Here is a 23,783-nt window from a genome sequence, read left to right as displayed (position 1 = left end):
AGGGGTCTTAAAAATGTTCCACGTCTTATGCATTGAGTCAGTTATTGTCATATAAGGCAGCATTTTCTCAGTCCTAGGCACTTAAAACTCCCACATTTCTGTCAATGTTTTTGAATTAATATCCAAATTTATCAGCATTTTAAAAGTATTTTCCATTATTGTGGAAATCTTACTTTCTGCATGTTTTCCTTTAAGGTCACAGCTGGAAAATTCACCTTAGAAGCTTCTATAATCATTTGATTTTTTAAGAGGTAACTGGAAAACAAAAGGGGAAAGGGAAAAAAACCCACAGTTAAAAAACCTGTAGTTGCACTATTTAGACAGATGATTTAAGATGATTTTGAATCAGATACAAGGTTGTTGCCAAAAATAATAATTATGAAAATATTCAAAACTTAACAATGGTTTTACTTTGGAATCAAGATCCTCATCACCAGCTATAAGTAATTTACAGCTTCTGTAGTCAAGTCCTCAACCTATCATGGAATCACTTTGATACCTTACGTTAGCTAAATGAATCTGGAACTGAAGAGATTTCAACATTGCACACAACTAAATATGAAGCCTTACATTGCACAAGGACACTCAAGAGGTGCAAGGAAATCAAAGGGATTCACATCAACACAATTTAGACATCAAGAATATTAAAATCCCACACCAATGTGCTCAGACAAAAGTCAAACCACTTTTGTTAGCTGTAGGCTAGTTGTACAGTAACTTACAACTACCTGTGAAGTCACTGACCATGGAATGCAGTGTACTCACCACATGATGCTGTCCTTGAAGAAACAGAACAAGTCCCGGAGATGCGCCAGGTCACTGCCAGAAGAATAAAGAATGAAGCCCACGGCCGAGCCACAAGACCGACAGAATAATAAATAATAAGCACTAAAAGGAGAAAGGGAAGTGTTCTTAAACAGAAGGTTTAAACACATGCTGCATATTTGTCAGAGAGCATCAAATCTTCATTTCCACTGGGGCAAAGTCCAAGGCATAATAATGCCTCCTCCTCAGAAAAGTAATATGACCATAATAAATTGGGCATGTTGTGAACAAAGTAATCTCTTTAGTAAGTGAAGTTGCTGTTAAGGAAGAAAATGCACATCTTATTATCACAGAGTGGTTTAGAGTATTCTATTCAAACAGCATTTAAGTAATAAAACAGTACATGCACCAGTTGAAAATTCTTTCTAATAAAATAGATCATTACCCCATGTAGAGAGAGGGGCGAGGAAAAAAAGTCAAAAAAGAGCAAGTCTTATACTGAAAAAGTTCCCAGTCCTGACAGTTTGTAAAACAGCTTTTAAAAATCATTTAAACAAGCTACTGGTTCTGTAAGCCCCTAGATGACATTTTACATTCTTCCCGTGTGAAGTTACCAAGTTCCTGAGTTACCAAACCTTGCAAACGGTACGCTCCTGAATAGGGCAGCACAAGTTTTTATTTTCAGTATTAAGAAAAACCAACCAACCAATAGCCACCCCTCCCCCCAAAGCCAAACCAAACCAACCAAAAACCCACCAAACCAAACAAAACCCAGAGATGTTTTAAGCAAGAGACCTTTTAGGGAAGAGAAGAAAGGGACCTACAAGTTAAGCTATCTTCTACTGCATTGCTCGAATGTTTCTCTCTACCTGCAGAGGCTATAGCAGCAAAACTCTTGATTTCAAGTGAAAACTACATCCCTAGAGAAAGTTTCTCCATCCGAAGTGTGAAACAGGCACGGAAGTCCCTTGGGAGTTTGCCAAGCCCCTCAGAACCCCCGCGCACCAGCCGGAGGAGCTCCCGGCCTTGCCCGCACGATTTAAGCGGCGGCCACTCGCGGCAGGCCCGATGCCGAACTACGGCAGCTACGCACCATCCCAGGAGGGCTCCCTCGAGGCCGACCAACAGCGAGTCTTCCCAGGTCACATCGCTGGTGACTTCTGAGGAGAGAGAGAGAGAGAGAGAGACGCGCTGCAGCCGAGAGCCCCCGGACCCTCCCCCGGGCCGCCGCTGCCCGCCCCGAGGTCCGCGCGGGGCAGCGGCGCGTCCTCAGCACCCGCCGGCCCGACGAGGCACTGACTGAAGCAGATGAGGACGCTAAGCCCCGGTGGCTCCTGCCCGCACAGCTGCAGCGAGTCCCCCAGCACTGTCCAGCAGCCACGGCAGTGGAACACGGCGCACTCCTCCGGCAGCGGACCCTGCCGCCGCGGCGGTGACGCCGGCACCGCGGCCGGCGGCACGGAAGACGACGACGGCGGCGACGGCGGTGGCGGTGGCGGCGGCGCCGACAGGGAGACCCGGGGCGTAGCGGCGGGGCAGGACGCCCGCTCCACCACAATGGTCCCGACGGGCTGCGGGTCCCGTAGCAGCTGTCGCAGCCACTGCCGCACCGCCATCTCCTGCCGCCCAGCGTTCGGGCGCGGGACCCGCCCCCCGAGCATCGTGATTGGAGCGTGGTTCGCATCTCTGCATTGCCATTGGTCAGCAGGAGCGTCAATCCTCGCCGCCCGCGGCTATTGGGCAGCGGGCCGCACCGCGCGCGCCTTTCCCTGCCGGGAACGGCTCATGGCGCTTGAAAATAAGCACGCGCGGCGGGCCGCGCCGCCATTGGCGGCTCCCGCGCTCCGCCCCCTTGGCCACGCCCCTTGCCTGGCCCAGCCAATGGGCTGGCGCAGCGGGCCAGTTCGAACGGCGGGGGCGGCGCGAGCGGTGTCGGTTGGCGCGCGGCGGGCAGCGGCGGTCGGCCGGCCGGCGCTGCTGTCATGGCGCTCGCCTCGCTGCAGCCCCTGGAGGCGCTGAAATACGCCGAGCTCCAGCGCATCGCCAAGGCCGCCGGGCTGAGGGCCAACCTGCGGGTGAGGCGGGGGCGGCTGCGAGGGAGCGCTGCCCACGAAGCTCCGCGTTCTGGGGCGCCCACGTGCCCGGTAGCGAGAACGCTTCCCCAGGCGCGCAGGGCGCACCCTCCCGGGTCTGGAGCGGCGCTGGCGGCGGCACCGCCCGCGCGGTGCGGCGGTGGCTTGGCGCTGGAGCGCCCCGGGGGCTGTGCTGCCGTCCGGGATGCGGGCAAGCACTCAGGGAGGGGGAGAGCGGGGCTCCGGTGTCCCCCGGGAATCGAGGAGGGGAGGCTGCCCCCTCCTCTGCGGGCACGGCTGTTCCCCGCGCCGGTGACCCCGCGCTGTTCGCCCCCGGTGCGGGCAGTCGTGCTTGTTTGTTCGGCTCGGTTTGCTTTGGTGTTCTTCCTTACGGCTCGGAGCGGGAGGAGCAGTGACAAGAGAGCACCCCAAGGGAGGAGAGGGCGCGTTTGGCGGTCGCGGTCAAGGGCGACGCGTTCAAGGATGGCCCAGGCTCCTGCCTGGAGCTGCGGGTGCATGTGAGGCGCGGCCGGGCTCGTCCTGGCAGCAATGGCAGAGCTCATAAAGCCTTAAAAGAAGGATCCATGGCTGGGGGGGACAAGGCAGCTCCCTGTCCCCGCAGGAGTAAGGGTGTTTCTGGGAATGTTAGTTTTGGGGTACTTTGATTGTTTTTGTGTTGACCTTTCCACTTAGGCGTTTAAGAGTCTTCCATAGCCTGACTTATCAACGGTGTGTTTCCATTGTTATATTTTTACTGTTAGTGCTGGATGTATGCGAGGGGTGGAAAGAATGCTTTGCGCGTAGCACGGGCAAGACAGAAGCGTTTGCAGAAATTTGATACAATTTTAATTCAAGTTCAGCTGCGCTGTGGGGCTTAAAACAGTTTGTCTCCTTCCTTGAACAGTTAACCTCCTGGGAAATAGAGCAGGAGAAACCTAGTCTAGGAAGCTTGCCTTTGTGCCTCCGTGGAGAACATCTACATGTTTATCTGTGGCCTTGGGCACTTTCTCCAGCTGACAACGAGTCCTAGGTGTGCCTGATTCTGCTGGAGTCAGGAGATGTTCTGCTGGGAAATGTTCTGCTGGGAAATGTTCTGCTGGTTTGTTGGATCACTTTATAGGACGCGGTTGGGCTTCTGCAGCTCTGCAGTGACTCAGTGGACTGTTTGGTTCATGTGTTGTTTTGATTTCTCTTCAGGCAGACAAATTATTGGAATCATTGAAGCAGCACTTTGAAAGGACAAAAGAAGAAAGTGAAAATATGGTAACATAATAAATCAGCCGTTGCTTTTAAGAAATGTAAACCTTAATTTGTAACCCATAGAGTAGGGCATATGCTGAAGGGTGATTTTGACCACAATGGGGACTGTAATAGAAATACTTTTTCTTCTTAGTGCCCTTAGTTTTGAAGCGGCCTCTATGACTTAAATCTGATTTCCTTTCAGCTGCCAAAATTAACAATATTTTTCAGCATCAGTACAAACCTATTCTCTGTGAACAAAAACATCTAATTTCCGCTGAACAAACCTTAGTTCTTGCTTGTTTGGCTCCAGATACTATTCAGTACCAAATATAAAAATATTTTATTCATTTTGCATGCCTAAATGAAGGGGACTAGGTACTAATTGGAAAGCATTTTGCATCTACTACAATTTACTTTCACTTATAATGAAAGCAATACAGTTGTGCTACTTCCTTTATTTGTCTCTTAGTGTATGGTTTTCTTAACTTTTTTTAAAGTTTTCTGTAAGCTGAATTATTTTGTTGAGTGTGGCAATATTTTTGATTAAAGTAATTTAGTATTTGCTTTTTCTAAAACACATCTGCCTATAAGTGCATCCCTTAAAAATCTTCTTTAAAGGCTTGAGGAACTGGTGTAAGCCTTGTCAGCTTTTAAAAAATTTTCACGAGCAGGAAAGGAGCACTGTTTTTACTGGTGAAGAGTATTCTGCAAACGTACAAATATGGGAGGGTCATGGCATCATGCACGTTAGATTTCAAATAAAAATATTAGGCTTTTATAATCTTATTAAAATGAAATATGATAAACCAATCATTTGAATTGTATTTAAAGTCTCCAAACAATGAGCTTTGATGCTTCGGGGAATCTAGATAGTGCCAGTTTCTTGGTTACTATCCTGCTACATGGCATGCTACTGTTTATCCTCTGTATAAAATACTTTTTTAAATAATAAAATTGAAACTGTTCCTGGAGCATTTAATTCGTATTTGTGTCGGATATCTTCCAGTTATAGTATTTTTCTGCTACAGGGTCCTGTAAAGAGTGCATCTGCTTCCATTAAGTCAGATGAACTGAGCAATCAGGAGGAAATTCTGTCTGATTCAGTGTGTTTTATTACAAAAAGACGTGGTAAGGACAGAAAAAAAAGGAACTCTCATGAGGAAACTAATAGCAGTGAAGAAAACCCAGTGCTTTCTGATGAGAAACAGGTGATTTGCATTGCATGGTTTTGTGTGCTGTCCTCCCTTCCTCTGAGCATAATATAAGCACACTTGTTTTCTTTTCAATCACCATTTATAGATGGTATGTGTTTAGATATGTGTGTTTGTGTGTATATAGACATGTACAAAAATTTATATGCAAGCATTCTAGTATTGGTCTTTTGTATTTTGTAGCATTGACTTTTGTCTCTTTATGTGCTGTCCCATAAAAAAAACAGACATTACTTGGTAGTCATTGCTTCAAGAAAATAAATTCCTCTAAGAAATATACAATTCCAAATACTTTATCTGAGCGTAAGACTGCTTTCACTAGTTCATTGTAATATTCTGAATCTTAGGCTAGTTTCAGAATTTATCTAAAATAAGGCTGTGCTCTCTTTTTTTGCTACAGAAAAAAATATCAGAAGTTGCACAATTGCCTAAACCTCATAACATTTTTTATTGTGAGGGTTGTGTGACTTCGGGAGAGAAAGTTACAAGGTGAGATGGAGGTTGAATTTTGAGTTACAAGGAGTAGGTAAATTAAGGACTGTCTGAAAGACTTTAACTGAGGTAAAGGAGGGAAATGAGAAAATGAAGAATGCTACTCTTTTAGAGTTAGAGAACTGTACAGCATGCAAAAATACAACAGTAAAAAACATTTCCAGTGAATTTAATCTTGCTTGCAAATAATTAACTTTAATCCATAAAGGCAATTTTATACTAAAATGCGAGAGCTATGCAGGTCAAAGCTTTCTAATATATCTAAGTCTGTGAAGTAACAGGGCAAGTACTTCACAGGTTAATTCAGGTTGGACTTCAGAAAATCTCTTGCTCAGTCTCCCAATCAAAGCAGCCTCAGCCATGAGGTTAGAGCCCAGTGCTTTGGGCTTTGTCCAATGTGATGCTGAAAACCCTTGAGGAGGAAGGCTGTGCATCTCGCTGGGCAATCTGTTCTGCTGGCTCTCTGTTCTCAGAACAACAGCCTTTCTTTATATCCAGTTGGAACAAACTGGTTGAACAAAGTATGTTTAAATTGCAGATGCATTCTGAACTGAAAGAAAATGAAGTGCCTCAGGGTGAACACAAAAATGGGCAAAAGGTATCACCAAACAAAATCCAAATAAATGTAGAGAGAGTTATTGAGAATCCAGGGATGGATGCTGGACAGAAGAAACAAGCAGAGAAGACTTCTACTAAAGGCAGGGAAGAACAACGTAAGTAGAAAATTGGATAAAAGTAACTTTAATTTGTGCTACTTAGAATAGCCAAAAGATAATTTTATTGTGGCACATCTGTTGATCAGAACCTTGTTCTGGGGATACCAGAAGAAAACTGGTACAGTTTACTGGTACCAGAAGAAAACATTGTAACAAAAATCCACAAATTCTGCAGTGTAGGAATTTTTCTGACTTTGACTTCAGAACTTTTGCTTTTAGTGAAGGAGTTCTCAGAGATCTGAGTGTATTTGAGTTTTACACTTCCAAAATGATCAGTGCCATTTGGAATATCCTTGAGGTGTTGTTTGGCCTCTAAGAGGTGGCAAGAAAGGGAGGAATTGCTTCCTCGTGGTTCATTTATCTTTTTCTACAGGTGAACACTTATATTTTGCTTTCCAGGAGTAAAATTAGCAGAAAGCATAGTCTTTTATCATTTGTTTGAACTACCTAAGAGTATTTGAAAGTGTTCCACTGGATCACTTTTTCATCTGGTGGTGTTTTTAGACCTTCAAACACAATGCCACTGAAAACATGAATTAAGTTATCCCCCTTTGTGTATGCAGCTGACATGAAGAAATGAATTCGTCTACCTAATCTGATAATTTATTGATATTGAGGGGTCTGTCAATTAAGATACACTTCTGCATTTGCTCTGTTAGGCTCAGTGTATGTAGTCTATTATGGATAGAGTCTACTATGGATATTCTTGTTGTTCCATAGAATTTACAGGGACAATCTTATGGGAGACCACCAATAATTTTGAACTAACTCAAAAATGTGGGTTTTTCTATGAAGGTTGTTTTTAAAAACAAAAGCAATAGGTTATGTGGGGGATGCTTGGGGGCATCACTCTTCCTGACACTTGGTACAGTGCTTACCTCTTCCTATAGCTGTAGCAACAAGTGTCTGCATTTAATATCAACAAATTGATTTTTTAACTGCTTGCCATTATTTGTTTCCAATAAGGATTTCTTTCAATATATTGAGGTCATCTAAGTTTACTTTTGAGGGGATGTGAATAACCAGAAATACAAGTGTTTGCTGTTGATATGCAAATACTGAAGCTGATATAAAGTTGCTACCTGATTTTTTTCTTAGTAAAATTAATCATTAAAGTGTGAGCATGAACTTATTAGTGTACCTGAGAACAGAGATGACAAAAATAACTTGGACTCTGTATGTAAATAAGGCAGTAGCAGAAAAGTTGGTCAGAAGGTATTTCTTCTTTAGTGTCAACATTAAATTCACAGGCCTTGATCTGTGTTTTTTAAAAATTTTGTTTGCCACAAGCACAGTTCTCTTGTAAACTTCCCCTGAAAAATATTTTGCTATCATAAGATACTAACCTAATATGACTTTTGGATTCATGCTGGGCTTGTGGTTTGTCAAGATCTATTATAACTGACAAATTAATTAAAACACTTTTGAGAGATTAGAACATACCTATTCCAGCTGGTTTTATTTCTCAAAACCTAAACCCACTTTGAAGAGATAAAGTGTGATTTGAAACAAACATTGGACCAATATTTAAAACCACTGTGATTACGTTAAATCATCCATGAGTTGGAATGATTTTGTCTAATCTTACTGTGCCAGGTAATGCTCATCCTGCAGGAGGGAAGATCCCTTTACAAGTAGGTCGTGCAAGAGCAGCAGTGACAGTGACCACACCAAGTAAGATAACCTGCCATCTTTAGAAAGAGATGTGTTTTTTCTATGTAAAGGGAGACTTGGCTTAGTTTTCTACAACTCAGATTTCTATTCCTTCCCAAATAAAAGAATATCCTCTCTTTAAAAAGTGAACAAAAAAAAATTCCAAAATGTTACATTTCAAGCTACATATTCCAGCTCATAAATTCATAGTAGTAAATGACTGGCATGTATGTTAAAAAAACTGGTTTAATGAACATTTTTGGTGACTTCTCCATACAATACTTGTATTAATGATTTTCAAAGAACAGGAACATATACATGCTATTATTCCTGCTTGTTTAGTTTTCACTTTATAAATACTATGGTTGTGCTGTACTACTGTACATTAGCTCATGTTCATCACTTCTTAAAATGTGTTAAATCATCTCAAATGTAGACATATTAATTGTTTTCTTAAACTGTAGAATTTGGTGGGTGGGTTAGATGATCTTTAAAGGCCCCTTCCAACCCAGACCATGATTCTATAATCCTCCAGATTACCAGGTAACAGGCCATGTAGCTGGTGAAATAGATTCTTTTGGTCCTGTTTGGTCATTTGTGTCTACAGCCTTTTATTAGAGGCATGCACTGACTTCTTTGAGACCATGACAATAGGTGTCACAAAATTCTCCTATTATATACTAAACTCCCTTAGAACCATATTAATATCTATGAATGTTCTTATTTTTGGAACTTCTTAGACTTTAAAAAGTTGCATGAGGCTCAGTTCAAGAAAATGGAGTCTATTGCTGACTACATTGAGAGGAAAAAAAAACTGAATGAAAGTTGCAGCGCAGTCAAGGTAAGAGATAACACAGGAAGATACCCATTGTTGCCATATTCATTTATTTCCAGGGCCTTTCTGTAAAAGTCCTACCAGTCTCTTTAGATCAGTAGGTAGCTGGTCATGTGAACATGCAGTGGGATAGTATAACCAATATATGTAGTTATTTGTGTATAACAATACAGGGTTTTACACGTTAACAGTGTACAGCTGCAGAAATCGAAAATGAACTTGTTGTTTCTGAGTAAAAAATAATTGTCACAATTACTTTTGTTTACAACTGTTTGAATTGCTGCAAAATTTAACCAAGGGGATAGTTATTTTTCAAAAAGCAGAAATTAAATATTTTCTCTTGTGCCTGAACTATCATCCCATGGCTGCATATGATTCTCCTTAAAAATACATGCAGTATGTGTTGTTTTCAGTTCTTGTATTTCACCCTCACATGGGTGAAAGCTGCTAACAGGGCCTCTCACAAAGCGCAGTAGTCTAAAAAAGTGACAGTAATGTATCAGTGAATGTGTGAATGAATATGGCAATGGCCATAGAGTTGTTCAGGCTGGTTACTCTAGCACTGCCAGGTCCATTTCAAACAGTAACAGTGAATGAAACTCCTGAACACTACATTTATTTTTAATGGCATATATTGCATCAATGTATACTTCAGACAAATTACTATTGGCAGGTGCTGACCAGAAAATCAAATCCCTTAAGAGCATCAGAAAAAGACACTCCATATTCTAAGGTATGTGTTGTCAGGTCAATTTAATAATAAAAATACTTACATTTAAAGTATGCTTTTAAAAAGGAGAAGAAAAAAGGGAGAAAACTGAACAGGCCATATGTTTCTGATCCACTGTGTGTTTTCCCTTCCTCTTGGCTGCTTTGTAGATAAATTTTCAGCAGAGTCTGGTAACTCAGAATTTGCTTTTCCTTAGAAACAAGCCAGTGGCAAAAGATTTTTATTCAGCCCAAATCCAGAAAGAGGCAGATTCTCCACCACCAGCACTCCTAGTAACCTCCGGCGCTCACCACGCAATTCTCTGAATGCTGCTAATCGGAGCATTTTATCCCAGAAATCTTCATTTCATCCTTCTGTACTTTCAACATCCAAAATGAATGTCAGGTAAAAAGAACAAACCAAAGCTACCAGCAAGCCATTTGATGTGATACACGTGAAATAATCAACACTGACTGTGATTAGTCCAAACATAAACTGTGCAAGACTAATTCTGATTACTAACTTTCAGCCTGGCTTTGTAGGTGGTTTAAGCCTCACTGTGCTGTTACTGTCTTCATTCTTCATTTTTATGTCTCTTAGAAGAATCTCAAATCCTGGCTTTCATTTTTTCTAAAGCCAAAAGATGCAAAATCAAGCAAATTAATTTTCTTCTATTACTGTGTTAGTTTTCTATTTTGCCAGGCAGCCTAATAGTTTCTGTTTATCTGAATTAATTTTTCTGTAAATTTTTTTAATCAGAACTCGCTTTGGTATTCCAGGTGAGTCTTGCAATGGTTTTTAGGTGCTTTCTTCCTTTTGTCCTCTACATCCCCTCCCCTTCAGTGTCACAGGAGGGGTCCTCTTGTGATTGACTACTATAAGCAGACCATTTCTAGCAGGTGGGAACTGACACCAGAAGTCATGAGGAATTGCTAAATGGATGAACTCTTAGTCAATGCTATTATACCTCATCTCATTTCCTTTTAGAACACCATGTGTATGTCATCATTCCTCCACAGTAATCTAATTCTCTATTAGTGTTAATACTTCATTAACTTCTGTTATCAGTATGTTTTATTTGCTTCTTAATAATTTTTCTAAAGTCTTGATCAAGAAATCTTTTAAAAGAAGGAGTTGAAAGGACAGTCCTTACAGTATCCTAGTGATAATTGTTCTTTTCGCTTGGATTTCTAATGAAAGCCTTTATTTCTACTATTTCTTTGTTGATTTCTAACTATTATACTAATTTTGACTTCAGTCAGTTTCCTAAACCTTCCACAGTGACTGAAGTTCTGATTAGATAGTCTCCCTTTGCTAACAGGACACAGTTGTTCACAGGCCTGGTTGTGTTACTTTCTCTGATGACCTTCACTTTTCCACTTCTGCATGCCAAGATCATGGCTGCTGGGGCTTTTTTTTTGTCCCTGACTAAAGTGTATGTGGGATTGTTGATTTTAAGTCAGATAATGCAACTTCTCATATTGATGTCTGATAATATATAATTATGTGACTTTGGAATGCAGGTCTTCTGCTGTTCAAAGGTCAAAATCAAGCTTACAAACTTAATGGCTTTATTTTTACTTTAAATGTCTTTTTGATTTCAATAGATAACAAATGTAAAAAATACACTGGCTCTAGTGTCCTCTTGGATGAGCTTGGATGTCTTCACTGTAGCCCTCATTGATTCCTAGTAATGTGTGAACCAAAACGTTATTTTCAGAATTTGCTTCTGAAATTCCATTCATCTGAATTTCCGCTGTGGTGGACCTTGCAAGCTGTACTTCATCATAAACTTGCTTGCCCACAAAAACAGCTTTCTTCAACATTTACCTCCTCGTCTTTCTAAATCTTGCAAGCTCATGGCTTATTCTCATATGTTTTTGCAAGATTTTGAATTTTATGCACATACACATACATAAGTAATCATAGGTGTTCATTAAAAATGTATACATACACATTTGGAATACATGTGGAATGTGTGTGTCTTGGTATGCAGGTAATTTGTGTGTTTCAAAATTGTCAGCTTCTTCCTCTTGTAGGTCTTTGAGGTCTGGCATTCTGTTAGTTGTCTTTCAGTTTTTCTTAATTTGAAAACTAATAAAATACGCAATGCTTTACTACAGAATCCAGGTCTAAAGTAAATCGTATCTGTTGGTGAATACATCTAGTAGCTTATTGCACCCAAGTATATTTGCTTTTCAAAATAACAAGAAAGTCAGTTCTTTGTAGTTCCTAATAGTGCTTAACTGCTATTGACACTGGCTCGAAACATAGTGTTATACCAGCAAAGTATTTTAGTACAGTTTTTGTATGAGATGTGAACATCTTTCACACAGTAAATCTTTCTACCTGTAATAAATAAATTAATAATAAATAATACAGAAGGCAGAACCTTTTCTATTCTGTCACAATGCTTACATTCTTTGTAGGTGACTAAACTTGTCTGCACATTTCTTAAACCCTTCAGGTTCTCAGAAGCCACAAAAGATAATGAGCACAAACGCTCTCTTACCAAGACTCCATCTAGAATGTCTCCATACATGGAGGCCATCTGCACACCTGACACTCAAAAGAGCTGCAAACTAATAAGTCAGAAGAACAGTAAGGGAAATGCAAGAAATAATGATCTGACTGCATCAAAGGGTAAGGTGGATGGTGAATATTTGGCTCTTTCAGATCAAGACTTTTGTCTTACTGAATTACTATACAAGTTTTTAACTACTGAATGTCATGTAGACCCAGGTTTTAATTTAGTTCTCTAAGTTATGACTGGTTCTTCAGAAACTGCAGTAGCTTCGTTTCCTTTGTTTTCCAGTGGTTTGACTAAAATGTTTAGGTGCCACAACTTAAACATATGGTACCTAGCTACCTACAGAAAAGAGGATAGAAAGTCTTCTAGACCTTTAGGGACTACATAGCAAAAGATTCATATAGCAGATACAGGGACACCCCATCTGCACAGAAAGGAAGTCCTCACACCTCAGAGGTCTCTTTCTCCTTGTAGGGTTAGCATGCATCAGGCTTCTAGCTGTGCTTTAGGACAACCTGTTATCAGCCTCAGCACCCTGATAAACTCAGGAACTAAAATCAAGCAAAATCAGAAGTCTTCTGATTACTAACAATCTCTGCAGCAGCACAGCTCTGCTGTCCAGCCATTGACACCCTTAGCATCACAGGGGTATTTGTGCAGGTCAAGAACCCAGAGCTTCCTGGTTTGCTGTATAATAACACTGATGTTTTCAAGGGGCAACCAAAGTTCCACACTGATCTGAAGCTGACCTGTTCCAAAAGAATTCTTCTTTAACGTAAAAAACCACTTGGTTCCAAAAAGGCATAGAAGAAATACAATTTGCCTTAAAGGACTAGAAAAACACATGGAGCTGTATTTGCTCTTCCATAGTATAATCATAGCTAAAGGGCCAGTACTCTACAACTCTTGCCCCTCCCTATTTTAAGTGAGAATTGCATTGTTTGTGCAATTCTATCTTTAGAAGTAGCAGCAGGGGCATTTAATGGCTCTTTGGTCTTGATAGTCGTGTGGTCTTTCTGTGTACATTGATGCTCTTGCTACTCTAATTACGGTGTCTTGGTGCCTTTTGTAGTTCTTACCCCTTTCAAGTTTGGAGCTCAACCCGCAGAACCCACAAGTGGAAAGAAGACATTTGATCTCAAAGCAAGTCTCTCCCGGCCACTTCGGTATCAGCCACACAAAGGTACTGTGACCCTGTGCAGTGTGTGTTGGCCACACCCCTTACGCTCAGCTGCTCCTACGGGGTGCTTTGATACACACAGCGAGAGCAAAGTTTACCATCTCTTTTCCTGTCCCTTTTCCTTTCTCTCTGGGTTCCTACATAGTCTGATGTTAAATTTCTTCATAATATATGTTTCAAGAACCTCCCTACTGAAGATTAAGATTTTATGACTGAAAGCCCATAAATACAAGAATAAATATCCTTGTGTTCCACTGAATAGATGCATGTACAGGAAATACAAAATATTCCTTACACAATGAGGTGGGTTTTTTTAATCTCATGTGAGAAGCTGAACTTTGCATGATGAGTGTTACTTCTAAGTACAGTCACCTGTTTCTACTTACAGAAGAACTACTTGTAGGGAACGGGCTGGTGAAACTGATAATACAGGTTTAAAGAGGCATTTAATCTTCAAGACAGCCAGTGAGAAACAGGCTAGCTAGGATAAATTCATGATAAGAACTTGAGCACACATTTAGTTACTAAACTATTAAACTAGTCTCTCTTTTTGCTCCTAAATTGTAGGACGACTAAAACCGTGGGGTGAATTTAAAGAAAATGCTGTTCTCAGTAGGTCTGGTGGTATCTGTTCACATAGGAAAGATTACAAACAGCCACATCTTCAGACAAGGTTAGTACACCACTCATCTTTTTATAGATAGTGTTACTTAAAATAATATGATGATTCATTCTTCTTAGGATTTAAATGTTGTTTAGGAAAGAATACTTTTGTATTAAAGCCATTTTTCCTTCCAATGACTGTTCAATTTCAGGAAAGCCAACAAAAGGCTGCTCTGAATTTGTTAAGACTTTTTTTCCATGAACAGTATCAGCTCCAGAATTTGGAGATTTACCTTCATCTTGGAAGAAGCTGTCAATAACTGACATGCTGTTACCTCAAGTGTTAGACCTGCATGTCTCAGCAGAAGTATTTGCCTGAATGTTTGGGTTCAGTCCATAATGGTACTCTTATCTCTGCCTATGGCAAAGCTACCACACTGATTAAACTTGTGTTAGGCTTTGGTCAGCTTCAGATTCCTTTGGTTGCTAGTGTCTCTACCTTTAATAAAACTTGACATGATCTCTTTCTTTTTTTTCCCTCCAGGGAAGAAAGGCGTGAGACGCTTCAGCAAGACAGAAAAAATAAAAAGGCTCATGCTCTTGGAAAACGTAGAGGCCTGTCTGGGTGTTAGGACTAACAAGATGTATCTAAGACATCACTGTAAATACTGTTCCTCTCATGTAAAGGCTTGTGCTCTGTGTATGGTTCAGGTTGCTTTTAGCTAGTGGAATCCAAAAAGCAATTAATGAGACCTTGTAATGTGCCCTGAGCATAATGTTTCTGTGATCAACTTCTCCACTGCGATGAGAGTTCTAAACTTTCAGGGGCTCAGACCTCTCTTGTTGCTTCATAATGTTTTAATTAAACTAATTTACTTGACTAAAAGATGTTAAAGCAGAAAATGTAAGTGGAAAAAAGATGCTCAAGAAGCCTCCTTGCAACTTAGGATAGACTTGTGCATCAGAATGCACTTGTTGTGTGCTAGAATACAGGCTTTAGATAGCAGCAGCTTCAAAATATTCCACGGTGTTCAAAATGACAAGATTTGGAAGCACCTGCTTGCCCTGTTCTCCAGATCAATCCTTAAATTCTCTAAGTTACAGCAATTACTCAGCATTTCTCATTGAATGCCTGTGAAATAGTAGGGAATTTCAAAGAGAAGAAAAAACATGCAAGCTCTCTGGCAAACTACTGCGTAACATAATTGTAAACTACCTTTTTGAAAAAGTCACAACTGAATTTACAAATTACCAACTGAATGCTTTGAAGAGTTAAGGTTTTGTTCCTTTCTATGGTAAATAGCAGATATTAAAATTTTCTTGGTTTTCACCTCTAAGATGCTTAAAAGAGGTTATAATTGTGTTGAGGTACACTCAATACCTTGGTTTTAAAAGAAGCTGTTATTTTTACATTAAAAAATGCATAGAAAAATTGTCTGGATTTTTTTACGGATAGAAGTAAAAAGGTAATTTAGCAGTTGTAATCTCAGCTGTTGAGCAAATAAATGTTTCACTGAATTTAGTGTCCCATTAAATATATGTTGCAATGTCAAGAAAAGGCAAATTTTTAAATAAATTTAATGGGGGAAATATTTTGAATATGTCCTGTTTATCACTGGCTTTATCATTTAGTGTACTAACTATAACTGCTTCCTTACTCTGGCACTCTTTTTGTTCACACTTGTATTTACTGCTGTGTTTTTCTGTGCCAAGTTCTCCTCACCAACTCACCTGCCTCCCACTCCATGAAAGATGTTTGCTCTGGTATCATCCTTCTACAATTAAGCAGGTGCACTCAGTGCAAAAGAAAAATGATAGTACAAGATCCTGTTTCAGCTTGCTTCACTGTGGGCTCTTCCATATAAAATACAGGTACATTTAATATTTCTAAAGTATACTTAAACAAGGTCACTGTGGAGGACATCAGTGCTTTGATTACTTAAATTTGACAGCTGAAACATACACTTTACAAAGCCAGTGCCGAGTGGTTATCTTGAAATACTGAAAACTGGATTTCTCTGAAAAAGGGAGGTATTAAACTTCTGTGCCACCAGTTGAGGCTGTGAATTCTTATAACACAGCTGCGTTAAGCTAACTGCACACAGCAGAAGTGGGAACTGCTGTGCCCTGTAATGGTGCTAAGTAAGCCAAGCTCTGCCTCCTCAGGGAGCAGACAGAGCTGCAGCTTTCCTCCCACCCCTCCTTTGGAGCATTACTTCTTTCCAACAACCTTGGCTCTGTAACATTGTAGGATTACCTTCAACAGCTCTGAAGGAAAAGTCAAGCCTGCTGCACAGCTCTTGTTTCCATCTTGGCAGGGGCAGCTTTTTCTTTTTTTAGCTATCTACAGGAGCCAAAGCTAAAGGTTGAAATACTTCTGCCTTTTCCACTTCTGGCGCTGCTCTTTGTAAATTTCAGTAGCTGAGTCACACTTAAGCACCAGTTCTCAGAATATTGATTCTCATACCTTTCTCAGTTTAAAACTAGCAGATGCAAGTGCTTTACAACTGTCAACAAACCACATAATGTAGAAAATGGAAGTGTTGGAAAATGGAAGTGTTAATATTATTTTCTACATAATGTAGAAAATGGAAGTGTTGGACAAAAAAAGGACAACAAACTCATGAAATACTTTTATTTCAGTAGAGGTCAGGACCGAAGCCAAGAAGAGTTACTACTTTGTAAGAACATCACAACTGCTCTCAGGCTACATTGCAGTCCATCCATCTATGTACAGTCTCCAGGATTCTGTATTTGATTCTGTATTTGGGAGTTTAAAGATGTCAGTGGTGTCACACTTCATGCACTTATCTCTTTAATGTTACATAGGCTCTTCAAGTTGTTAAAAGCCACATGTTAAGAAGTATTTTATAAAAATAAACCATATACCTGAAGAGTGTTCAAAGGACACCAGCCCAGCTTAGACGGGAGTGTTCTTGTCATATGCCTCATAGGCAAACTTTTCTTTATGAGCTCTGTCGTTTAGCAGACCTATAAAATCGATCTCCAGCTGGAATGGACCATCTACTTTATCTCCAATGGTGAATCCCAGGGTTCTAATCTAATTAAAAGACAGAGAGGGTTGAACAGTATTTTTAATATTACAATCAAACTCAGTTGAACCTCCCAATTCTGCATTTTACAGACCAATCACAGCCATCTAAACTGTCATTTGTTCAAAATGCAGCAGCATTTTTTAAGGCTTGAACACTTCACTACCCACTTTTCAAAACAGACCCCAGTAGGCAATGACTCCACATTTGTCTTTCTACCACTGTGTTAACAAACCCTTGATTTAAAATGGCCCGAGCCTAAAGCAACAGTTACTTTTATCCTTCATGCTTTGTATACAGCCACTTTCATCACAATCTAGTTTCTAAACACATTTTCATAAAATCACTTCTCTTTCATTAATAGGAAAAACAGAGATGTAATTAAGGATGGAAGGGATCATTCTAGATAGTGATACACCATCTACTCTAACTTAATTTTAAGCTGGCATGAAACTTAATTACTGAGTTTAAGACAAGGTTCTTAGCCACTGTTTTCCAATTAATGTTCTTAACTATAAGAACAAATCTGTGTAGCTCATGTGTGCTTTCTATTAGCCTGTGGCTTGCCCGCATGCTTCCTCAGCTCTCACGAATTACACAACACGTCCATCGCTAACAGCTCAGTCCAGTCACCAGTGCAGGCCACCTCATAAACTCAGCTGCCCCAAAGCCCTGCTGAAAGTGCAGGTCTGAGCAGTGCCCATGATTTTAAAGACTGCTCTAAGTTTGGGGAAATAATGTCTAGGATGTGTCAGATGAATAAATGTGGTCTGAATCTAAATCTATATTGCTAATAAATATTGCTAAGCTACATGCTAAATAAACAGCAGAACAAAGCTAGGTAAATGCACTGACACTCCTCTGGATCACTCTAATGCTTTCAATGCTATTCCTTCCCCAGCAGCAAGCCTACAAGCAGCCCCTTGGCTTTTGGAGTCCAGAGAGTTTTTAAAGCTCCTTTTTTCCAAATCACATTGTTACAGATAATGTATAAGAGTCACCTAAACTCTCTGCTCTGAAGAATCTATTCCTTTGCAAGCCCTAGATACACTGACTGTTTCCTGCCTTTTTTATTCCTGTTATATTTATAACACTTTATTTTCTGCCTTTCCAGGTTCCTAGGAAAACATACATTAGTACCACGAGGGCCATTCATTTTAAGAGCTGGACTTGATGGTCTCTGTGGGTCCCTTCCAACTCCAAATATTCTGTGTGTGACCAAGATATTTGATTAAGATTTCTTAAACTACCTTCACACTGCTTCCCTGGGGTTTCTTTAAAATATGTTTGTAAAATTACAATGCAAGTGCCTAATTTTTACTGTCAAATGCTACACATAAAGTAACCATCAACAAAACTTCAGTGGAGGATACTTAGATCAACTACTGATTTGTCCCTTTAACTCCTAGTAAATATTTTTAAATACCCCATATACAACTTTATGTTTTCATTTACCACACATGAGAATAAGTACCTTATAACATGAAGAGGCCCTTCAATTTCAAATTCACACACATTAGAGAATTTGTAAGTTATCTTTATCAGGCCATCTTGAAGGAAATTCTGAATTTCTTACAGAGCAGTTGTGTGTTCCTTATACTGCCTTTTCAAATGAAATTTCAAATAAAGCCTACGGAAAACTTGCCTTGTCTAACCAGACGGGATGCTGGTTATCCTGGACTCTTCCCTGACTGGAGAGAAAGAATTTGGAGAATGGAATCTGACATAAACAAAACAAAATCAGACTTTAGTGTCACCAGTGTATAAAACAGAAGCTTAGGAAAAAGAAAATAACGTGTTAGTAAAGTAACACTCTGTTGTATCTGGTACTAGCGTTAGTCAGGTACATAAAAGTGGCACAAAGAAATGGGCCACGTTAACCCTTTCTGGCCACATTAACCCTTTCTAACTGGCCACTCACAGCCAGCTCCAGGCCCACCCTGTCCTGTGGTGGCCGCAGCCGTCACACAGGAGCGCTGCCCTATCAGGACACAATGAAGGCTGCAGCACAGAAAGTGCTCTTTACATCAGAATATTTCCTTCCAGTAACATGAAAATATAAACCAGAAATTGCTGCAAAGTCTACCATGGGTACATACTGACAGCTCATCTGTACCCAGGCTGTGGATTTCACAGTGCAAACTTTGTACTCAGACATCAGTATCTCTAGCAAAGCACTTCAGGGTAATGTAAAACTTTCTTTGAAAGTAGTGGAAGCAAGAAAGCAGGGCTGGCTGGTGGCTGGTGAGGGTGAGAGGAAAACATCCAAGCCAGCAATGACACTCCAACTTTCATCCTCCTGGCTCTTCATCTGTGGAACAGCAGGCTGCTCCCACATGACTGGACAATGGTATCGTGGAGCACTCAGCACCAATTCATAAGGATGTGCAATCCTCCCTATAGCTGTCATCAGAGAATTACAAAAGGTCCCCAAGTTGTACCAGAAAAGAGCCGCAACTCACACTTCTTAAAAATATTAGTTTGTGTCACAGAGTCAAGGGTCACAAATGACAAACCCCAACACTTGAGTCTGACTGACTCCAGAGAGGCTGCAAGTTAAGCAAATCCTGTTGCATGGAACAAATCCTGCAACAGCCTACACCCATCTGTATTACAGATAAAATGGTTACCACAGAGAATATTCCAGGCAACACCTGCTAAGTTTCAATTGCTGTATCTATCCTATTACTCCAGTAAGAGCCAACACTAAGCATTCAGAGAAACATATGGTGGACCAATTCTTGATTACAAGTGACACAGCGTGCCCTCCCCTAGTCCAGTTTTGGGAACTCCCAAGCCAAAGGCACATGTCTATTGTATGATGAAATCATTGAGTGGACAGCAATAGAAAGTAACTGTCAATGTTGAAAGAACTCCCCTTCCTGTGTTTTGGCCAGGACCTCAAGATGGTCTCATTAGTTTGAAAGATTCATTAGCTCACCTTTATTTCCTCCCAGTATGGGCCTCCTCGGGTAAACATGAAGTAGGTGTAGAGGTCATCCTTTAGATGAGAGAAGTAGGGGTCTGTATAAATATTTACCATCCAAGGTCTGCCATCACCACGGACACGTAAATACAGACTGTTGAAGTCTGACCAGTCATAATACTTCTTCCTGTTAAAAGATCCCTACAAATTATTGATAAATAGTATTATTCCTCCTTAATAGAGGGACACTTTCATTATGAGGAACAGAGCATTGTTGCTTTGATCACTGCCCTGGTTATTATGTCAGATAGCATTTACTACAACACAGTGAACACAGCTACTCTATCATTACCCTGGCTGCTAAGGTCACTGAATTTCCTTCAGCACTATATTAGAGACCACAAATTGCAATATTGCCGCCTGAGGACTCACACTTTCATTATAAGCCACAATCCTGTAACTATCAGAAATCAGACCTCCTTCCTAGGACTGAATTCCCTACCAGGCAATTACACAAATGCTGCAGTGATAGATCAGCACTTACATAGTCCACTAAGTTTAATATTCTGTGGTCAGTTCTAGATAATTCAGAAGTGATGGCAGGAAATTGAAACAGTGAAATAATTTATCCCCTTTGATAACTTCCCAATGGAAGACTAATGAGCACTGGTAGCATTTCACGTTTTCCAACTTTTTTTTTTCCCATTAACTGTGTAAAATAATAAGATTGCAAGCATGTCTAATTCTTTATTGCATTTTTCCAAAGATCTGAAAAATCCCGATGTTGTCATTTGCATGATGGCATATCCAAGAGTCCTCAGAGAGCTAAACTGAAGTCACTTGGAGCAATGAGGGGCAGAGGGCAGGGTTATTTTCAGCCAGACTCGTCAGAAGTCAAAATTAGCGCCAAAAATTCAGATGCTTCCCCTTTATTTTACAGCACTACTACAATTACCTATCAGCTATTGTTCTACCAACTCATCTTGTTGGTAAAAGAATAAGTAGATTACGAATATATAAATATAAGGCCCGTAGCTACTTGATTTTATGATTTTAACAGTTTTGAGCTGTTCTACTTAAATAAACATGGACTAATAAATTCCACTACTTCAGAATTAGGAGGTGAAAGTTTGAGTCCCATTTGCACAAGTCAGTAGCAGTCCTGAGAGTTTAACTCAGACAAGACTCCACTTGTTCCAGTCATCTGATCTAATGTCACCATTTTAATCAGTGTTCATATGTCTCTCATTTACCCATTGATTTTACTTACTCATATTCTCTGCTCCCCAAGATTCTGGCCCGGAAATTATTTTACCTAAGTACTTGTGCCAAGACACAAACAACAGAACACATTAAGTATTTAAGGATTTTATCCAGTGTGTGAAAATGTTCTTTTGCTTTTAAACGTGCTTAGAAATAAGGGATGAAACAAGCAGTGTCCATAATAAGCACACCCATTTCTGGTCCTATTTTGCTCAATTTTAGCTATCAAAGATTTGTGTCTTTCTTTTTCTGATGTACAGTAGGAGGCAGACCTTTAAAAAGTAAATTTCAAAGCACTGATTTCTGCTCTTGTGAGAAAGGACTGAGGTCATTCAAAGTGAGTTCAAAGAAATGAGTTCATTCACCCTAACCGAGTCTGATGAATAGACCAAGAAAATTCTTACTTATGACACATTCAATCAACTTCAAATTTAGAAAGATGTCAATTTTAATCATACCAATCTTGGATATAAAGATTCATTCCAGATCTTTCATTTGTAAGGATGCTGCAAACAGGTCTATTGTACATAAGAAAATGATCAAATATGTATTATTCCTTTTCTAAGAAAGGAAAACGAAATCCAAGAAAAAATTTAAGTTCCTTCCAGGTCAAAGCAGGCACAGCAGCAATTACATGTCTGAGAGAAAATGCAGTGCTCCTGAAAGTGATCAGCAGTAAAGAGCAGGCCACTCGCTGTCACTGGGATTTCACAAACACCCTCAGATTCAGTATCAGAAGCTGTGCAAACACAGAGCTGTACTTACCACTGCTGGTCTGGATCTCATAGTGCAATATCCACTGTATTGTGTCTCCCCATCACGAGGCACTTCTGTATTGAGGGTTCCATATAGCAGAGCAGCCTGGTTATTCCTACCCAATTTGATGTAAACTTTACTTTTCCCTCCAATCTCCACATCAGAGGAAATAACCCATTTATTTAAATCTTCTTGGCTCCTAAACTGCCACAACACCCTTGTTTGTTCCAACAAGTGCTGACTTAATGGATGGCCTCCAGGTCCTTGTAAGTAATCTTGGGTTTCCTTCTTCAGCAAGCTTAGCTGAGTCTTTAGGTGCTCAAGGCCCTTCTTAAAGCTGAAATCAGCATTCTGCCAAGACAGTTTTTTCTCAGGCTCTGCCCCTGGCCTCCTGTAGCTGCTGTACAATTTTGAATTGTTAAGGAGAGGTCCAAGTGAGGAAAGCAAAACTTTGGGCCTGCAGCATCCACCGTGGAAGGAAGCACCATTCAACAGCATCGCAGTCAGAACCATACTGGTAACTTGAAGAATTCACGTCCCGTAAGGCAATTAATAGACTGAAAATTAATTTACCAACAACACTAGTATCCAGAGCTATCTTACTGTAGTTACTGTTGATCTTCACCTTTAATGAAAAAGAGAAAAGGTTATAAAAATTACATACAGGATTCTTGTGAAATTATTTAACTTTTATAATCAATACTAGCAAGAAATCCAAGTCATTGGAAAACAGAATGAAAAAAAACATCAGGAATGAAACTTCCTCAGAGCTTGAGTTTACTTACTGACTTCCACCCTACGCTTTCCCCTCTCCTCATGGTGTAAAATCCCCATGCAAGTAAGAAAACCCAAGTAAACTACTTTAAATAAAACTGAAAATAGAAAAGAAAATCAATTTTTCTTCATCCTTTCCACCAATAAGTTTAGGCGTTATGGATAACACCAATAAAAACAACCCATGAAGGTTTCTAAAAGATGACACCTATTAACTAAAAAGTTTTATTCATGCATGAAAATCACAAATTCACAACAGGCAGAAGCTGCTGCCGCACAGACAAACACGACAACCTCATCTGACACAGATGACAAGACTTCAAATACTAAGTTCTGCAGCAGCCACACTACATTCTTCTTCCAAGTCATCCTCAATACACTTGTGTTAGGATTACAGAGACATTTGCAAAGAGTGAAAAGTTTAACATTAAAGACTACAATTCAATATGGGTTTTTTTTTAATAAGGCTTCAGGAAAACTCTACTCAAGGCTCTGTACAGAGGCCATTTTCTCCTACTTGTAAAATTAGAAGGGTTTTTTTTTGTTTTTTTTCATGCCACAGAACAAAACCAAAAATTATGTCACAAGCATTCAACTTCTGTGAGCTTTTAAGAATGGAGTCAGGCACCTCACTTATATCCTCTATATGCCACTCACCTTCCTTTACTCACTGTAAAATTTACTACTGTTATTCTCACACTCCAATTAAATTATGTCTAAAGCTACACTGAAGTAGCTGTTAGAATTCCATTTTAGTAGCTTAGGATTCTCATTATGCTCTATCGTGTACCTCACGCGATCGTGAACTACACACTATCGTGTAGTTCGCGATCAAGAAACCCTGTCTCCTCACTGCTTCACCCGAGTACCAGAAGAGAACAGAGACTCTGAATACATTCTATTTTACATGTCTCTGTCCCTCGGCAAGGCTTTAGCGGCGTAGCGCCGGTGTAGCGCCGGCCCGGTGCACGGCCCGGCAGCTGCGACGCCTCGGCTTCCGCCA

The 23,783-nt window shown here is 40.3% G+C and overlaps 3 protein-coding genes across 4 annotated transcripts in view; 1 reads left to right on the top strand and 2 right to left on the bottom strand.

The window, feature by feature from the left end:
• Nucleotides 1–2,417, bottom strand: part of OIP5 (Opa interacting protein 5) — a 273,973-nt gene extending 271,556 nt beyond the window's left edge. The window contains exons 1-4 of the mRNA XM_068193491.1: nt 2,066–2,417; nt 1,859–1,925; nt 766–888; nt 174–255 (exon numbers count right to left, since the gene is read on the bottom strand). Of these exons, the coding sequence (XP_068049592.1) occupies nt 174–255; nt 766–888; nt 1,859–1,925; nt 2,066–2,381 (588 nt within the window). The 5' untranslated portion in view covers nt 2,382–2,417. The remainder of the gene's footprint in view (nt 1–173; nt 256–765; nt 889–1,858; nt 1,926–2,065) is intronic.
• Nucleotides 2,418–2,683: 266 nt separating this feature from the next.
• NUSAP1 (nucleolar and spindle associated protein 1) lies at nt 2,684–17,024 on the top strand. Of its 2 annotated transcripts, XM_068193486.1 has the most exons (12): nt 2,684–2,840; nt 4,035–4,100; nt 5,108–5,287; nt 6,321–6,495; nt 8,095–8,172; nt 8,892–8,992; nt 9,913–10,100; nt 12,163–12,338; nt 13,298–13,408; nt 13,973–14,078; nt 14,553–14,678; nt 14,842–17,024. In XM_068193486.1, exons 1-11 carry the CDS (start codon nt 2,748–2,750, stop codon nt 14,638–14,640), a joined length of 1,362 nt encoding a protein of 453 aa, XP_068049587.1. In that variant the 5' UTR covers nt 2,684–2,747; the 3' UTR covers nt 14,641–14,678; nt 14,842–17,024. The 2 variants fall into 2 exon arrangements, with proteins under 2 accessions (XP_068049587.1, XP_068049588.1); XM_068193487.1 differs by lacking the exon at nt 8,095–8,172 and having other exon boundaries at nt 2,685–2,840.
• On the bottom strand, nt 16,807–22,626 carry NDUFAF1 (NADH:ubiquinone oxidoreductase complex assembly factor 1). Its single transcript, XM_068193488.1, has 4 exons — nt 22,016–22,626; nt 20,003–20,188; nt 18,707–18,781; nt 16,807–17,069 (listed from the first exon to the last, which is right to left on the bottom strand). Exons 1-4 carry the CDS (start codon nt 22,517–22,519, stop codon nt 16,929–16,931), a joined length of 906 nt encoding a protein of 301 aa, XP_068049589.1. The 5' UTR covers nt 22,520–22,626; the 3' UTR covers nt 16,807–16,928.
• Between the last annotated feature and the right edge of the window lie 1,157 nt (nt 22,627–23,783).

This window comes from Anomalospiza imberbis, chromosome 6 (assembly GCF_031753505.1).
Source record: "Anomalospiza imberbis isolate Cuckoo-Finch-1a 21T00152 chromosome 6, ASM3175350v1, whole genome shotgun sequence".
In the NCBI taxonomy this organism is placed as follows: Eukaryota; Metazoa; Chordata; class Aves; order Passeriformes; family Viduidae; genus Anomalospiza; species Anomalospiza imberbis.
Note: the sequence above shows the minus strand (reverse complement) of the source record. Positions and strands in the feature narration are given on the sequence as shown.